This window comes from Hyla sarda, chromosome 3 (assembly GCF_029499605.1).
Source record: "Hyla sarda isolate aHylSar1 chromosome 3, aHylSar1.hap1, whole genome shotgun sequence".
NCBI classification, from domain to species: domain Eukaryota; kingdom Metazoa; phylum Chordata; class Amphibia; order Anura; family Hylidae; genus Hyla; species Hyla sarda.
Window position 1 is genome coordinate 2,929,205 of NC_079191.1, and position 15,860 is coordinate 2,945,064.

The 15,860-nt window shown below is 44.4% G+C and overlaps 2 protein-coding genes across 2 annotated transcripts; one reads left to right on the forward strand and one right to left on the reverse strand.

The window, feature by feature from the left end:
• Window positions 1-1,908: 1,908 nt before the first annotated feature.
• LOC130360463 (olfactory receptor 13C9-like) lies at window positions 1,909-2,850 on the forward strand. The gene has a single exon (XM_056562952.1). It carries the CDS (start codon window positions 1,909-1,911, stop codon window positions 2,848-2,850), a length of 942 nt encoding a protein of 313 aa, XP_056418927.1.
• A 6,773-nt stretch (window positions 2,851-9,623) lies between these two features.
• On the reverse strand, window positions 9,624-10,574 carry LOC130360464 (olfactory receptor 2D2-like). Its single transcript, XM_056562953.1, has one exon. It carries the CDS (start codon window positions 10,572-10,574, stop codon window positions 9,624-9,626), a length of 951 nt encoding a protein of 316 aa, XP_056418928.1.
• Between the last annotated feature and the right edge of the window lie 5,286 nt (window positions 10,575-15,860).

The window sequence follows — 15,860 nt, forward strand, 5'->3', positions numbered from 1 at the left end:
ATTTTCCAAGATGGCACATTTTATTCCTCTTCCTGGTCTTCCTTCAGCGCCTCAGTTGGCAAAACAATTTTTTGTACACATTTTTCGTCTTCACGGTTTGCCCACGCAGATCGTCTCGGATAGAGGCGTCCAATTCGTGTCAAAATTCTGGAGGGCTCTCTGTAAACAACTCAAGATTAAATTAAACTTCTCTTCTGCTTATCATCCTCAATCCAATGGGCAAGTAGAAAGAATTAACCAGGTCCTGGGTGACTATTTACGGCATTTTGTTTCCTCCCGCCAGGATGACTGGGCAGATCTTCTACCATGGGCCGAATTCTCGTACAACTTCAGAATCTCCAAATCCCCATTTTTCGTGGTGTACGGCCGTCACCCTCTTCCCCCCCTCCCTACTCCCTTGCCCTCTGGTTTGCCCGCTGTGGATGAAGTAACTCATGATCTTTCCACCATATGGAAAGAGACCCAAAATTCTCTTTTACAGGCTTCATCTCGCATGAAAAAGTTTGCCGATAAGAAAAGAAGAGCTCCCCCCATTTTTTCTCCTGGAGACAAGGTATGGCTCTCCGCTAAATATGTCCGCTTCCGTGTCCCCAGCTACAAACTGGGACCACGCTATCTTGGTCCTTTCAAAATCTTGTGCCAAATTAATCCTGTCTCTTACAAACTTCTTCTTCCTCCTTCTCTTCGTATTCCTAATGCCTTTCATGTCTCTCTTCTTAAACCACTCATCATCAACCGTTTCTCTCCCAAACTTGTTTCTCCCACTCCTGTTTCCGGTTCTTCTGACATCTTCTCCGTGAAGGAGATACTGGCCTCCAAGACGGTCAGAGGGAAAACATTTTTTTGGGTTGATTGGGAGGGCTGTGGTCCTGAAGAGAGATCCTGGGAACCTGAGGACAATATCCTAGACAAAAGTCTGGTCCTCAGGTTCTCAGGCTCCAAGAAGAGGGGGAGACCCAAGGGGGGGGTACTGTTACGCCGAGCGCTCCGGGTCCCCGCTCCTCCCCGGAGCGCTCGCAACATCCTCGCTACTGCAGCGCCCCGGTCAGATCCACTGACCGGGTGCGCTGCGATACCGCCTCCAGCCGGGATGCGATTCGCGATGCGGGTGGCGCCCGCTCGCGATGCGCACCCCGGCTCCCGTACCTGACTCGCTCTCCGTCGGTCCTGTCCCGGCGCGCGCGGCCCCGCTCCCTAGGGCGCGCCCGCGCCGGGTCTCTGCGATTTAAAGGGCCACTGCGCCACTGATTGGCGCAGTTGTTCTAATTAGTGTGTTCACCTGTGCACTCCCTATGTATACCTCACTTCCCCTGCACTCCCTCGCCGGATCTTGTTGCCATCGTGCCAGTGAAAGCGTTTCCTTGTGTGTTCCTAGCCTGTGTTCCAGACCTCCTGCCGTTGCCCCTGACTACGATCCTTGCTGCCTGCCCCGGCCTTCTGCTACGTCCGACCTTGCTCTTGTCTACTCCCTTGTACCGCGCCTATCTTCAGCAGTCAGAGAGGTTGAGCCGTTGCTAGTGGATACGACCTGGTTACTACCGCCGCTGCAAGACCATCCCGCTTTGCGGCGGGCTCTGGTGAATACCAGTAGTAACTTAGAACCGGTCCACTAGCACGGTCCACGCCAATCCCTCTCTGGCACAGAGGATCCACCTCCTGCCAGCCGGCATCGTGACAGAAAGGGTTGAAAATAATCATTGAGGTGTCTCAATGCTCAATGTAATATAGGGAAAATATAGCTCCATAATAGAAAATGTTTCCATTGTTAAAACACCAAAAATAAAATTTTCTGAGATTTACCTGCCTGTTATTGTCTTTGTTGTTTTTCTTCACACATAAAAGCATATGTATCATAACAAAGTCCCTCCTGTCTAACCTATTGTAGGTCTGGTCACTGTAAATCAGAACATGGAACATGGAAACCAAACATACATTAAAGATTTCATCCTGGTTGGATTTTCTCATAATTTTATCATTTGTATCTTACTTTTTTCTATGTTTTTTATCATTTATATTTTGACCATTATTGAAAATGGTTTTCTGATCTTCACCGTTATCGTCAGTGCCAAGTTACACACTCCTATGTATTATTTCCTCTGTAATCTGTCTTTTCTGGATTTGTGCTTCTCATCCAGCACTGTTCCAAAATTACTGATTGATATATTATCGGAGAGAAGAAGGATTTTGGTCATTGGCTGCTTGACACAGATGAACACAGTTCTGGTTCTAGGAGGGATTGAGTGTTTATTACTGGCGGTGATGGCCTATGACCGGTATATCGCTATATGCTCTCCCTTATATTACACCACCATTATGAGCTGGAGGGTCTGTATATACATCACAGTCATTATTTGGTTAGCCTCTTTCGTGCTCTCAGTTGCCCCCACCATGGTAAAACCTTTTGTGTTCTGCAAAGAAAACCAACTAAATCATTTTTTTTGTGAAGTTTTAGCAGTTTTGGAGTTAGCTTGCGGTGACATCTCGTTTTATAAAATAGCTATCGTTGTTATAGGCTTATTCACATTATTATCACCACCTATATTTATTCTGGTTTCTTATATTTGCATTATTCATTCAATATTAAAAATCCATTCTGCGCATGGTAGATCTAAAGCCTTCTCCACCTGTAGCTCCCACCTCCTTGTGGTGTTTATGTTCTTCGGGACAAGTTTGACCATGTACATGGGACAGGCACATTTTTCGGCTTATCTGAAATATATTTCCCTGAATTATATGGTTTTTACACCTGTATTAAATCCTATGATCTACAGCCTGAGGAATAATGAAGTGAAAGAAGGATTTTGGAAAATTGTATCCAGACATTCAGTAACACTCTCCAAGACGGCATAGGGTGGTTTGCCTATTAAATATTTTATTTTTTGAATTATTTTTTTTCATACTCAACAGTAACTGACTAGATATGAAAACATAAAGAACATTCAAAGAGAACTGAGATTTATGGGTTTAGTATATTAAAGTGGCTCTGTCAGATGGCCAACGCCTACCTTATCGGAGGGTAATGAAGGAAAAAGGAGGGTACCCTGAACTCTTGGATAGAATGTTTTTTATGAATTGATGCTGTATTTTTTTTAAGTATAAATAAAACTGTAAAATGCTTCTACAGAAAAAGTGTAGAATATTCTGCAGACTCCTCCCACAAATGGAGAAAGTCACAAAAAAAGAACTTTTTTTTCTTGTAACATTCATCCTGCCAGATAAATAACAATATAGTAAAGGTAATTACAGATGAGGTGACGCCAAATATGTATTTGTTTATTAAAATATTTTATGTTTTTTTTTTTACATATATACTTGATGATCGTGCTTCCTTTGGCTGGAGGAAGCACGATCATCGTGCGAAACGGAGCTTGGTTGCCACCCTGTGTCCCCCCACTACCCTCTTCCTATGTAACACATTTGTGAGTATGCAATGAAGAAGAATTTTAACAGCTGATCGCAGTGAGTTGCCGATTTTCATTTCTACTGTCTGAAGACGTCTATTTACAAATATATGAATGGACAGTATAGAGATCTTTATAGGGATCTTTTTATATCTAGGACGGTAACCATGACAAGGGGGCATCCTCTACATCCAGAGGAAAGAGGGTTTCACCATCATCACAGACAGAGATTCCTTACTGTAAGAGCAGTGAGAACTATCACACTCTCTGCCCCAGGATGTTGTGATGTCTGACTCAATCAACAAGTTCAAGGGGGTCCTGGATGTTTTTCTAGAGAATAAAAACATTACAGTTTATGGATACTAGATTTATGGGATAGAACGTTGAGCCAGAGATTTATTCTGATGCTATATTGGGGTTGGGAAGGAATTTTTCCTCTGTCATGGGGCAATTGGCATCAGCCTTATTGGGGGGGGGGGTGCCTTCCTCTGGATCAACCCAGTTGGGTTTTAGGTTGAACTTGTAGCTGTGTAACTGTAACCCCGGGTCCTATTAAAAAAAATCCCCCCCCTGACCCCCTAATAGGTCCCCCAGGGTCCTATTAGGGTCTGATCCCTTACCGCGGGTCCTATTAGGGGTTCAGGGAGCTGCGTGTGCCACCCCTTTTTTTTTTTTGGCCACAGCTTTTTTATTTTTATTTTCTATTACTGTTCTACACTTTTTACACCAAGCACCACACACTACATACCAGCAGTTCATTGCCCACCCAGATTCCTTTTTGGCCAGGTCCAATGAATGAAAATTAAAATTTTAGGGACAAGTCCCCAAGGATTGCCCTAAACTAGAGCCCACTTAACTAAATTATTAAAACGTAACTTTTATTCCAATTTCTCAAAAATAAATATGAATCATGCTTATTGGTACCATAGTGAATAAATGTTAAAAGACCGGTCATCCACTATGTGACTACAACTAGAAGGATCCTTCCAATGTGTTTTGTGAACAGTGTCACTGTGGGAACCTGAAGTTCCTTTAGACAGTGCTGCCACCACTGACCAGAGAGAATCCCCACACACTTGCAAATATTGCTATTATGTCACTTGGATGCCGTTTTTAAAAACATTATAGCCCCTCCTGCTGACGTTTCGCCAGTGGGTCGCTTTTTCAAAGAAATGAGGACAGGCATACCATGCATCTAACGTACTCTTATACACTGGCTAATTAGCCCCTATGTGCATCATTTCCTGTGCGCTCACTCCCCTCGGTTCTACATCATAATAATGCACTATTATCCACCAATCCTATCTATTATTTACATCCATACACTGCTCTTTGGCCAATCCTGCATTAGACCCACCTGTGATGTCACCTGCAAGGGCTCCGGTGTCCCTATCCGCGTCCGCCATACCTGCCCAGAGCCAGACTTGTGACTGATCAGCTGACGGCTTTCCGTGATGTACATCTAAGCATGTATACGGATACTGGAAGCCTCTGCTAGCATTTCTCCTGCGGTGTATATAGTAGTATATAGCAGTGTATACAGATACTGGAAGCCTGTGCTAGCATTTCTCCTGTGGTGTATATAGTAGTATATAGCAGTGTATACGGATACTGGAAGCCTGTGCTAGCATTTCTCCTGCGGTGTATATAGTAGTATATGGCAGTGTATACGGATACTGGAAGCCTGTGCTAGCATTTCTCCTGTGGTGTATATAGTAGTATGTAGCAGTGTATACTGATACTGGAAGCCTGTGCTAGCATTTCTCCTGCGGTGTATATAGTAGTATATAGCAGTGTATACAGATACTGGAAGCCTGTGCTAGCATTTCTCCTGCGGTGTATGTAGTAGTATATAGAAGTGTAAATGGATACTGGAAGCCTGTGCTAGCATTTCTCCTGTGGTGTATATAGTAGTATATAGCTGTGTATACGGATACTGGAAGCCTGTGCTAGCATTTCTCCTGCGGTGTATATAGTAGTATATGGCAGTGTATACGGATACTGGAAGCCTGTGCTAGCATTTCTTCTGTGGTGTATATAGTAGTATGTAGCAGTGTATACTGATACTGGAAGCCTGTGCTAGCATTTCTCCTGCGGTGTATATAGTAGTATATAGCAGTGTATACAGATACTGGAAGCCTGTGCTAGCATTTCTCCTGCGGTGTATATAATAGTATATAGTAGTATATAGAGAAGAGGGTTGCATTGACAATCCAACACAATGGGCAGCATATTGAACACATTTTATAAGTGGGCAGAAACTTGTAAATAGCTCATGAATGAATAAATGTACGTTAAAACCAAGAACATCATTGTTTTTCTTGTGAAATTCCCAATAGGTCTGATGCATGACCCTCTTCCTACTGAAAAAACAAAAGTTGGATTCAAAATGGCCGACTTCAAAATGGACGCCATGGTCACCACCCAACTTGAAAAGTTTCCACCTTCCCATATACTAATGTGCCACAAACAGGAAGTTAATATCACCAACCATTCCCATTTTATTAAGGTGTATCCATATAAATCCATATATCCATAGAAATTGCCCACCCTGTAGTTTCATGGTCTTGTGACTCATCTATAATTGTCATTGAGCCACTGTGTGCCTTTTCTGAGTGGTTAGACCCCGACCGATGAACGAGACGGGAAAGAGGTGTGCGTCTCTCTCTGCTATGCATCCATGAAACCATGACAGCCCCATAGACTTGAATTGCTAATCTGTCTAGGTCATATGACACAGAGCCAGGAGAGAACATGCTAAGCATATGCCTCTTTTGGCACATTCTCATGATCGGTCAGGGTCTCAACTTTTTATATGTCTCTATGACCACAGCTGACACCCCTTAAAGGGGTACTCTGCTGCTCAGCGTTTGGAACAAACTGTTCCGAACGCTGGAGCCAGCACTGGGTGCTTGTGACGTCTTAGCCCCAACCCCTCAAAGCAAGTCTATGGGAGGGGGCGTGATGGCTGCCACACCCCCTCCCATAGACTTGCATTGAAGGGGTGGGGTGTGATGTCATGAGGGGTCAAGACTATAACGTCACAAGCTCCCGGCATCGGCTCCAACATTCGTTTGTTCCAAACGCTAAGCAGCGGAGTACCCCTTTAACAGTCTCTCCTGCTCATCTCTCACAACTCGTATTATTATATTCTTTGAGGCCTCAGAACACAGAAATTTCATGAAACTATTTAGGTGACCTCTGATGCTACCTCTGCAGGGGCTAGAGTTAAGCAAGATGAGCTCCTCCTCCCCAAAACCAGATTCAAACCGAATTTCAGGGGATTCACGGCTTGCCAAACTTTCGAACATTGCCAGATTTGTCTCTCACGAACCTGGCAATGTAGGGGCTGAGCTGTGCCCAACGCTGACAGCTGTGAGTACAGCTCAGTCCAGCAGGGAAGGAGTTAATTAGCACTGGTTAACTCCTTGAGGGGGAGGTGTACACATTGCTGTATACATACAGCAATCTAAACAACTGTATATTATATACAGTGAGAAGAGTGATACTTACCATCTGGTAGAAGAGGAGGCTCGGACCAGCGACGAGATGGTAAGTATTACTCTCTTCACTGTATACATAATACAATCATAAAGATGTATAATGTATCCTCCCCTAAAGGAGTTAAATAGCACTGTTAAGTTAATTAACTCCTTCCTTGCTGGGCCGTAGCATGATGTAACAGTAAACCAGAGGATTACTGTGCGTGGAAACACTTCGGGTTATATTCATGCCATCAATCCCCAAAGTGTGACACTACATCATTGTGGTTTAATACAACACAGAAACAATAAAACAACTCAATAATACAATTATACTCAATAACAAACAACACATACATCATGTAGAACAATACAATGGGTATACAGTAATACAGCCCAGATTATCCATATAACTCCTTCTCTTAGTATTTACCTTTTTGGGCACGAATAACTCCTGGTGCAGTTACTTTAACACAGAGCAATTCCATAGGTGGCTGCCAGAGGGCGCTGCATTACACTTACACTGATGATCAACAGAGGGCGCTGTAACAGCTTGTTAAAGGGTTACTCCGCTACCCAGTATCCGGAACATTGAGTTACGCATGCTGTGTGTGGGCTTCCATGATCACGCCCCCCCCCTCGTGACGTCACACCCCGTCATGCAACGTCAAGTCCCGCCCCTCAATGCAAGTCTATGGGACTTTCCATAGACTTTCATTGAGGGGGCAGGCCGTGACGTCACGATGGGGTGGGCGTGAACACGGAAGTCCACACACAGCGTTCGGAACTCAATGTCCCGGACGCAGGGGAGTGGAGTAACCCTTTAATATACAGACAATAAGGTAATAAGAACCGTTGAATGTGTCTTGAAGAATATATATGAGGGGCTGTGGGAATTATAGACATAACTCCATAGACCTGTTAACCATAGTGATGGTGCCTGGGAAGTGTGTGTGGGGGGGGGGGGGGGTAATTACTGTGAATGGTGCTTTACATAAATCACTGAATTACATTTATTACATTTACAAGTCAAAGAAAAGTCATTTCAGTGCCACATATTTGAATGTGTGCAGGTGAGTGGCACAGCCAAAACTATTATGCTATCTCCCATTATCAGGTTAATTACCATAGACACAAAGGAACGGTCAATAAACCAAAGGATCCAAATGGGGTTGTGTTCTCTAGGACTATGGGGACCCTAATAATGTCAGATCCTGAGACCACTGGAGGATCCAACCCTTCTAGGAACCATATACTACCAAACAGTAAAACCTGTTGGTATATGGATGTGATCACAAAGAAAAATGTCTGAACATACTGTGCGGATGGTATAAAAACTACACAATATATCATTTTAGGGAGTACATTGTAACTTTGACTTTAGGCATTTCCTTTTCTACTGCTGAGACTCCAAGTGATCAGCTTTAAAGGGGTACTTGACCTCAGACAACTTATCCCATATCTAAAGAAAAGGGGATAAGATGCCTGATTGCGGGGGTCCCACTGCTGGGGACCCCCACGATCTCCCTTCTGCACCCGGCATTCTTTAGAGCATCGGGTGCAGCGCTGGTGGCTCATGATGTCACACCCACGCCCTGCTCGTGATGTCAGGTTCACGCCCCCTCAATGCAAGTGTATGGGAGGGGGTGTGATAGCCATCATGCCCCCTCCCATAGACTCACATTGAGGGGGGGTGGCCGTGACATCATGAGCGGGAGTGGCTGCGATGTCACGAGCCTCCGCCCCTCATTTCGCCAGTCATCCGGCACGGAACGAAGTTCAGATATCTGGTGTGCCGCAGTTGAGATTGCGGGGGTCTTTTGGATAGGGGATAATATGTCTAAGGGCAGAGTAACCCTTTAATATATGGAGGAACCTGGCATTCATTTTTCAGTCCCTACAGCACCACCACAGGTGAAGTGAAGCATTACACAGTGTACATTACATTCAAGGAAATGCCCATGTGATGTATGAACAAGATGAGATGCTGATGAGGGTACAAAATGAGATCTTTCTAAACCAGACAACCCCGTTTCAAGATCTATTTCTTTAGGATATATATATATATATATATATATATATATATATATATATATATATCCTAAGTAAGGATTGACCAATATACTAGATGGTCCATGGGGTAGTTGTGTCTATTAGCAGCTTCCCCCTGGCTTAAATATGGATTTAAAATATAGCTAAATTCTTGGATTAAAAGGGTACTCCGTCCCTAGACATCTTATCCCCTATCCAAAGGACAGGGGATAAGATGTATTATCGCAGGGGTCCTGCCGTGGGGATCACTGCGATCTTGGCTGCAGCACCCCAGACATCGGGCGCACAAAATGATCTTTGCTCCATACCGGATGACTGGCGATGCAGGGCAGAGGCTTGTGACATCACGGTCATGCCCTGCTAATGACATCACAGCTATGCCCCCTCAATGCAAGTCTAAGGGAGGGGGCATGATGGCATTGAGGGGCCGTGCATTGAGGGGCCATGGCCGTGAAGTCACAAGGGGGCATGACTGTGACTTCACGAGCCTCCGACACTGCACCTGACACTCTAAACGAACACCGGGTGCAGCAGTGAGATCACGGGGGGCCCCAGCGGTGGGACCCCCGCGATCAGACATCTTATCCCCTATCCTTTTGATAATGGAAAAGATGTCTAGGGGTGAAGTACCCCTTTAAGGAAAATTGAGAATTGCTCTTTAGTTAATAGTTCCCTTACTGCGATGACATTATACCGAGCCCAAAATATGAGGATTGGATACAACCACAGATCTCCCATAATTTCGAATGGCCACTTGGACATTTTTATTTCTCAAGCTATAAATGAGGGGGTTTAACATTGGGGTGACTGTTGTATAAAACATAGACAAGAGTTTATCGGATAAGTGCCCCGAGTGTTCAGGCTTCATATACATGATAATGGCCGAGCCATAGAAGAGGATGACTATGATAAGGTGGGAGGTGCAAGTGGAGAAAGCCTTGTATCTTCTGGACCGGATCCTTAGGACGACCAGGATGATGTGACTGTATGAATAGAGAATAAATGGTAGAGGAACCAGGAGTAATATGGAACTCCCAACCAGCTTGACCACATTAATTAGGTAGAGGTCACTGCAGGAGAGATTCATCAATGACGGAGCTTCACAGAAGAAGTGGTCAATTGTGGTGAATGTGCAAAATCGTAGTGTACAAAGAAAGTATATGTCAACCGATGATATGGCGGCTCCGGTCAACCATGAAACGCCTATCATTCTAACACAAGCCGTTGTCCTCATAACCACACTGTAACGCAAGGGATTGCTGATGGCAACATATCGATCGTAAGCCATGAAGGCCAGAAGAACACACTCTGTCTCACCAAAGAGAAGGAAGCTATATACCTGAACCAAGCAACCCGCGTAGGAAATACTTTTCTTTGCTCTCAGGAAATTGCTGAGCATATTGGGAATGGTAATGGAAGTGAAGCAGATGTCCAGGAATGACAGACTGGCCAGAAAGATATACATTGAACTGTGTAGACGATGATCGGATCTCACGGCCACCATGAGCAGAAGGTTCCCTGCCACTGTGGTCATATACAGGATCAAGAAGACATGAAAGAGCAGAACCTGTACAATAGGGTCTGTGGAAAATCCTAAGAGAATAAATTCGGTCACTTGGCTGTAATTTCCTCTTTCCATGATGGGTAAAATCTATATAGCTTGGCTCATGGTGTGTTATCTGCGAAGAAAACAGTTGAAGAACAATGTCATAGTCATAATGGGAGAAACAGAAGCCATCGGAAACCTCTTGAATAGATCATAGATAGATAGATTGTATAGAATGGGGTTAATTTGCCAACGTGATCCCGACTCTTTTTTCTCGGGTTTTGCGCCAAAATTGTGTCCAAAAAAAACAAAACCCTTTATCTTACAAGAAAAAAACTGAAAAGGGGCGTGGTCACTGGAGAAAGTGGGCGTGGGCCCAACAAAAGGGGGCGTGTCCCGATAGTTTTTAAAAATCCCAACATATTTACTAACGTTTCCACAGAAAATGTATTGGATTTGAGCCGAGGAAAACCCGACAGATCAGAGCAGTTGTAAAAAAAAGCAAAGTGTAGGGAAAACTACCTGTCGGAAATCAAAACTCACAAAGAAAACTGCACTCCACTCTATAAACCCCAATGTGTTCATTGTAGGCTAGGTTAACCCCTTCCCGCTATTGGACGTATGCATACGTCCAAGCAAACTCCTGCTCTGCCGCGGGCAGCGCAGGAGATCGCGGGTGGGACTCAGCTGTCAATCACAGCCGGAGTCCCACCGCAGCTGCCGGGGCCGCGATTGCGCCGGTTCCGGCAGCATTAACCCCATAGATGCCGTGATCAGTTCTGATCACGGCATCTACGGTGTTTGCAGGGGGAGAGCCCTCCCTCTGCCCATCAACGGCGGCGCCGCAATAAAATAAGGGGGATCGGGGGTGTCCAAGACACCCTCGATCCCCCTTGAAGAGATAGGAGTGAGGTGGCAGGGTTGCCACCCCTCCTATCCCTGCTATTGATCGGCGGAGCGGCCGACCAATAGCAGACTGGGGGCGGGGGGGTTAAAGTTCGGTTCCCCCCCGCTATGCCCACCCATCGGTGTCCGGGCACAGCGGGGGGAACCGTGTAATAGCGGCAGCGGGGGGCAGCGGCTGTCACTTACCCGGCGGCGGCTGTGATCATTGCGGCGGTGGAGGTGAGTATGGCGCCGCGTGTCCGGGAGTCTGTTGCCTAGCAACATCTGCAGGGCGACAGTTTAGAGAGTGGTCTCTAAACTGTGGCCCTCCAGATGTTGCAAAACTACAACTCCCAGCATGCCTTGACAGCTGTTTGCTGTGTTGGCATGCTGGGAGTTGTAGTTTTGCAAGATTTAGAGGGGTTCAGGCTAGAGATCACTGACAGTGGTCTCTAAACTGTAGCCCTCCAGATGTTACAAAACTACAACTCCCAGCATGCCCAGACAGCAGTTTGCTGTCTTAGAATGCTGAGATTTGTAGTTTTGCAACATCTGGAGGGCCACAGTTTAGAGACCACTGTCAGTGATGTCTAGCCTGAACACCTCTAAATCTTGCAAAACTACAACTCCCAGCATTTAGGAACAGCAAATGGCTGTCTCGGCATGCTGGGAGTTGTACTTGCGTGCCTCCAGCTGTTGCATAACTACATCTCCCAGCATTCCCTTTGGCAATCAGTACATGCTGAGAGTTGTAGTTCTGCAACAGCTGGAGGCACACTGGTTGGGAAATACCGAGTTAGGTAATAGGTTATATTACCTAACTCAGTATTTTCCAACCAGTGTGCCTCCAGCTGTTGCAAAACTACAACTCCCAGCATGCACGCTCTGTCAGTGCAAGCTGGGAGTTGTAGTTTTGCCACCCCCCCCTCCCATGTGAATGTACAGGTTACATTCACACTGGCGGCGGATTACAGTGAGTTCCCCGCTTCAAGTTTGAGCTGCAGCCGCAGCTTAAACTCCTAGCGGGAGACTCAGTGTAATCCGCCGTCAGTGTGAATGTAACCTAAAAACACTACACTACACTAACATAAAATAAAAAGTAAAACACTACGTATACACACGTACACTGCCCCCCCCACCCCTTCCCCCCCAATAAAAATGAAAAACGTATCCTACAGCAGTGTTTCCAAAACGAAGCCTCCAGCTGTTGCAAAACAAAAACTCCCAGCATTTCCGGACAGCCATTGACTGTCCAAGCATGCTGGGAGTTTAGCAACAGCTGGAGGCACCCTGTTTGGGAATCACTAGTGTAGAATACCCCTATGTCCACCCCTATGCAAATCCCTAATTTAGGCCTCAAATGCGCATGGCGCTCTCACTTTGGAGCCCTGTCGTATTTCAAGGCAACAGTGTAGGGTCACATATGGGGTATTGCCGTACTCGGGAGAAATTGCCTAACAAATTTTGGGGGGCTTTTTCTCCTTTTACCCCTTATGAAAAGGTAAAGTTGGGGTCTACACCAGCATGTTTGTGTAAAAAAAAACATCTTTGTACACTAACATACTGGTGTTGCCCCATACTTTAAAATTTCACAAGCGGTAAAAGAAAAAAAGCCTCCAAAATTTGTAGCACAATTTCTCCTGAGTACGGATATACCCCATATGTGGGCGCAAAGTGCTCTGGGGGTGCACAACAAGGCTCAGAAGGGAGAGTGCACCATGTAAATTTGAGGTCTAAATTGGTGATTTGCACAGGGGTGGCTGATTTTACAGCGGTTCTGACATAAGTGCAAAACAATAAATACCCACATGTGACCCCATTTTGGAAACTACACCCCTCACGGAATGTAATAAGGGGTACAGTGAGCATTTACACCCCACAGGTGTCTGACAGATCTTTGAAACAGGGGTCTGTGAAAATGAAAAATAAAATGTTTAATTTACACAGCCCACTGTTCCAAAGATCCGTCAAATGCCAGTGGGGTGTAAATTCTCCCTGCACCCATTATTACCTTCCGTGAGGGGTGTAGTTTTAAAAATGGGGTCACATGTGGGGGGGTCCACTGTTCTGGCACCACGGGGGGCTTTGGAAATGCACATGGCCAAATTCTCTCTCCAAAAGCTCAATGATGCTCCTTCTCTTCCGAGCATTGTAGTTCGTTCCCAGTGCACTTCACGTCCACTTATGGGGTATTTCCATACTCAGAAGAGATGGGGTTACAAATTTTGGGGGGTATTTTCTGCTATTATCCCTTGTAAAAATGTAAAATTTGGGGGAAAACAAGCATTTTAGTGTAAAAAAAATATATTTTTTTTACATATGCAAAAGTCGTTAAACACCTGTGGGGTATTAAGGTTCACTTTACCCCTTGTTACGTTCCCCAAGGGGTCTAGTTTCCAAAATGGTATGCCATATGGTTTTTTTTTCTGTCCTGGCACCATAGGGGCTTCCTAAATGCGGCATGCCCCCAGAGCAAAATTTGCTTCCAAAAAGCCAAATGTGACTCCTTCTCTTCTGAGACCTGTAGTGCGCTAGCAGAGCACTTTTCATCCCCATATTGGGTGTTTTCTGAATCGGGAGAAATTGGGCTTCAAATTTTGGGGGGTATTTTCTGCTATTATCTTTTTTAAAAATGTAAAATTTTGCTAAACCAAGCATTTTTGGTAAAAAAATACATTTTTTTTTTTACATATGCAAAAGTCGTGAAACACCTGTGGGGTATTAAGGTTCACTTTATCCCTTGTTACGTTCCTCAAGGGGTCTAGTTTCCAAAATGGTATGCCATGTGTTTTTTTTTTCTGTCCTGGCACCATAGGGGCTTCCTAAATGCGACATGCCCCCCGAGCAAAATTTGCTCTCAAAAAGCCAAATATGACTCCTTCTCTTCTGAGCATTGTAGTTCGCTCGTAGTGCACTAAAGGTCAACTTATGGGGTACCTCCATACTCAGAAGAGATGGGGTTACAAATTTTGGGGGGTATTTTCTGCTATTAACCCTTTCAAAAATGTGAAATTTGGGGGGAAACACACATTTTAGTGAACATTTTTTTTTTTTTTTTTACATATGCAAAAGTCATGAAACACCTGTGGGGTATTAAGGCTCACTTAATTCCTTGTTACGTTCCCCAAGGGGTCTAGTTTCCAAAATGGTATGCCATGTGTTTTTTTTTGCTGTTTTAGCACCATAGGGGCTTCCTAAATGCAACATGCCCCCCAAAAACCATTTCAGAAAAACGTACTCTCCAAAATCCCCTTGTCGCTCCTTCGCTTCTGAGCCCTCTACTGCGCCCGCCGAACAATTTACATAGACATATGAGGTATGTGCTTACTCGAGAGAAATTGGGCTACAAATTCCCCTTGTAAAAATTCAAAAATTGGGTCTACAAGAACATGCAAGTGTAAAAAATGAAGATTTTGAATTTTCTCCTTCACTTTGCTGCTTTTCCTGTGAAACACCTAAAGGGTTAAAACACTTACTGAATGTCATTTTGAATACTTTGGGGGGTGCAGTTTTTGTAATGGGGTCATTTATGGGGTATTTCTAATATGAAGACCCTTCAAATCCACTTCAAACCTGAACTGGTCCATGAAAAATAGCGAGTTTGAAAATTTTGTGAAAAATTGTAAAATTGCTGCTGAACTTTGAAGCCCTCTGGTGTCTTCCAAAAGTAAAAACACGTAAATTTTATGATGCAAACATAAAGTAGACATATTGTATATGTGAATCAAAAAAAAAATATTTGGAATATCCATTTTCCTTACAAGCAGAGAGCTTCAAAGTTAGAAAAATGCAAAAGTTTAAATTTTTTCATCAAATTTGGGGATTTTTCACCAAGAAAGGATGCAAGTTACCACAAAAATTTACCAATATGTTAAAGTAGAATATGTCACGAAAAAACAATCTCGGAATCAGATTGATAAGTAAAAGCATCACAGAGTTATTAATGTTTAAAGTGACAGTGGTCAGATGTGCAAAAAAGGGCTGCGTCCTAGAGGTGAAAATGGGCTGTGTCCTTAAGGGGTTAAAATTAACATGTAATAATTTGGCTAAGACAAGAAGGATTCCGCACCATGCTTGGCCATAGAGCGCTGTGAACCTAGAGCAATGTCAAAGCATTCTCATTATACATTACATATGTTTACAATTCTCCTGTCTAGCCCACAGCATACACGTGTCCAACCTTACTTTTTCTCAAATTTTGTCAAAGGAGTACTGCGCCCCTAGACATCTTATTCTTTATCCAAAGGATAGGGGAAGATGTCTGATTGCGGGGGGCCCACCACTGTGACCCCATGATCTATGTGCAGCACCCGGCATTCATTTAGCATGCTGGATTCAGGTGGCGGGGGTCGTGACGTCATGGCCACACTCCTCTTGACATCGCGCCATGTCAATGCAAGTCTATTAAATTAGAAAATAAATCAACAAAAATTTGTAAACAATAAGTAATTTTCTGATGACACATTCCCATTATCAACAACAGGGGGCCAATAA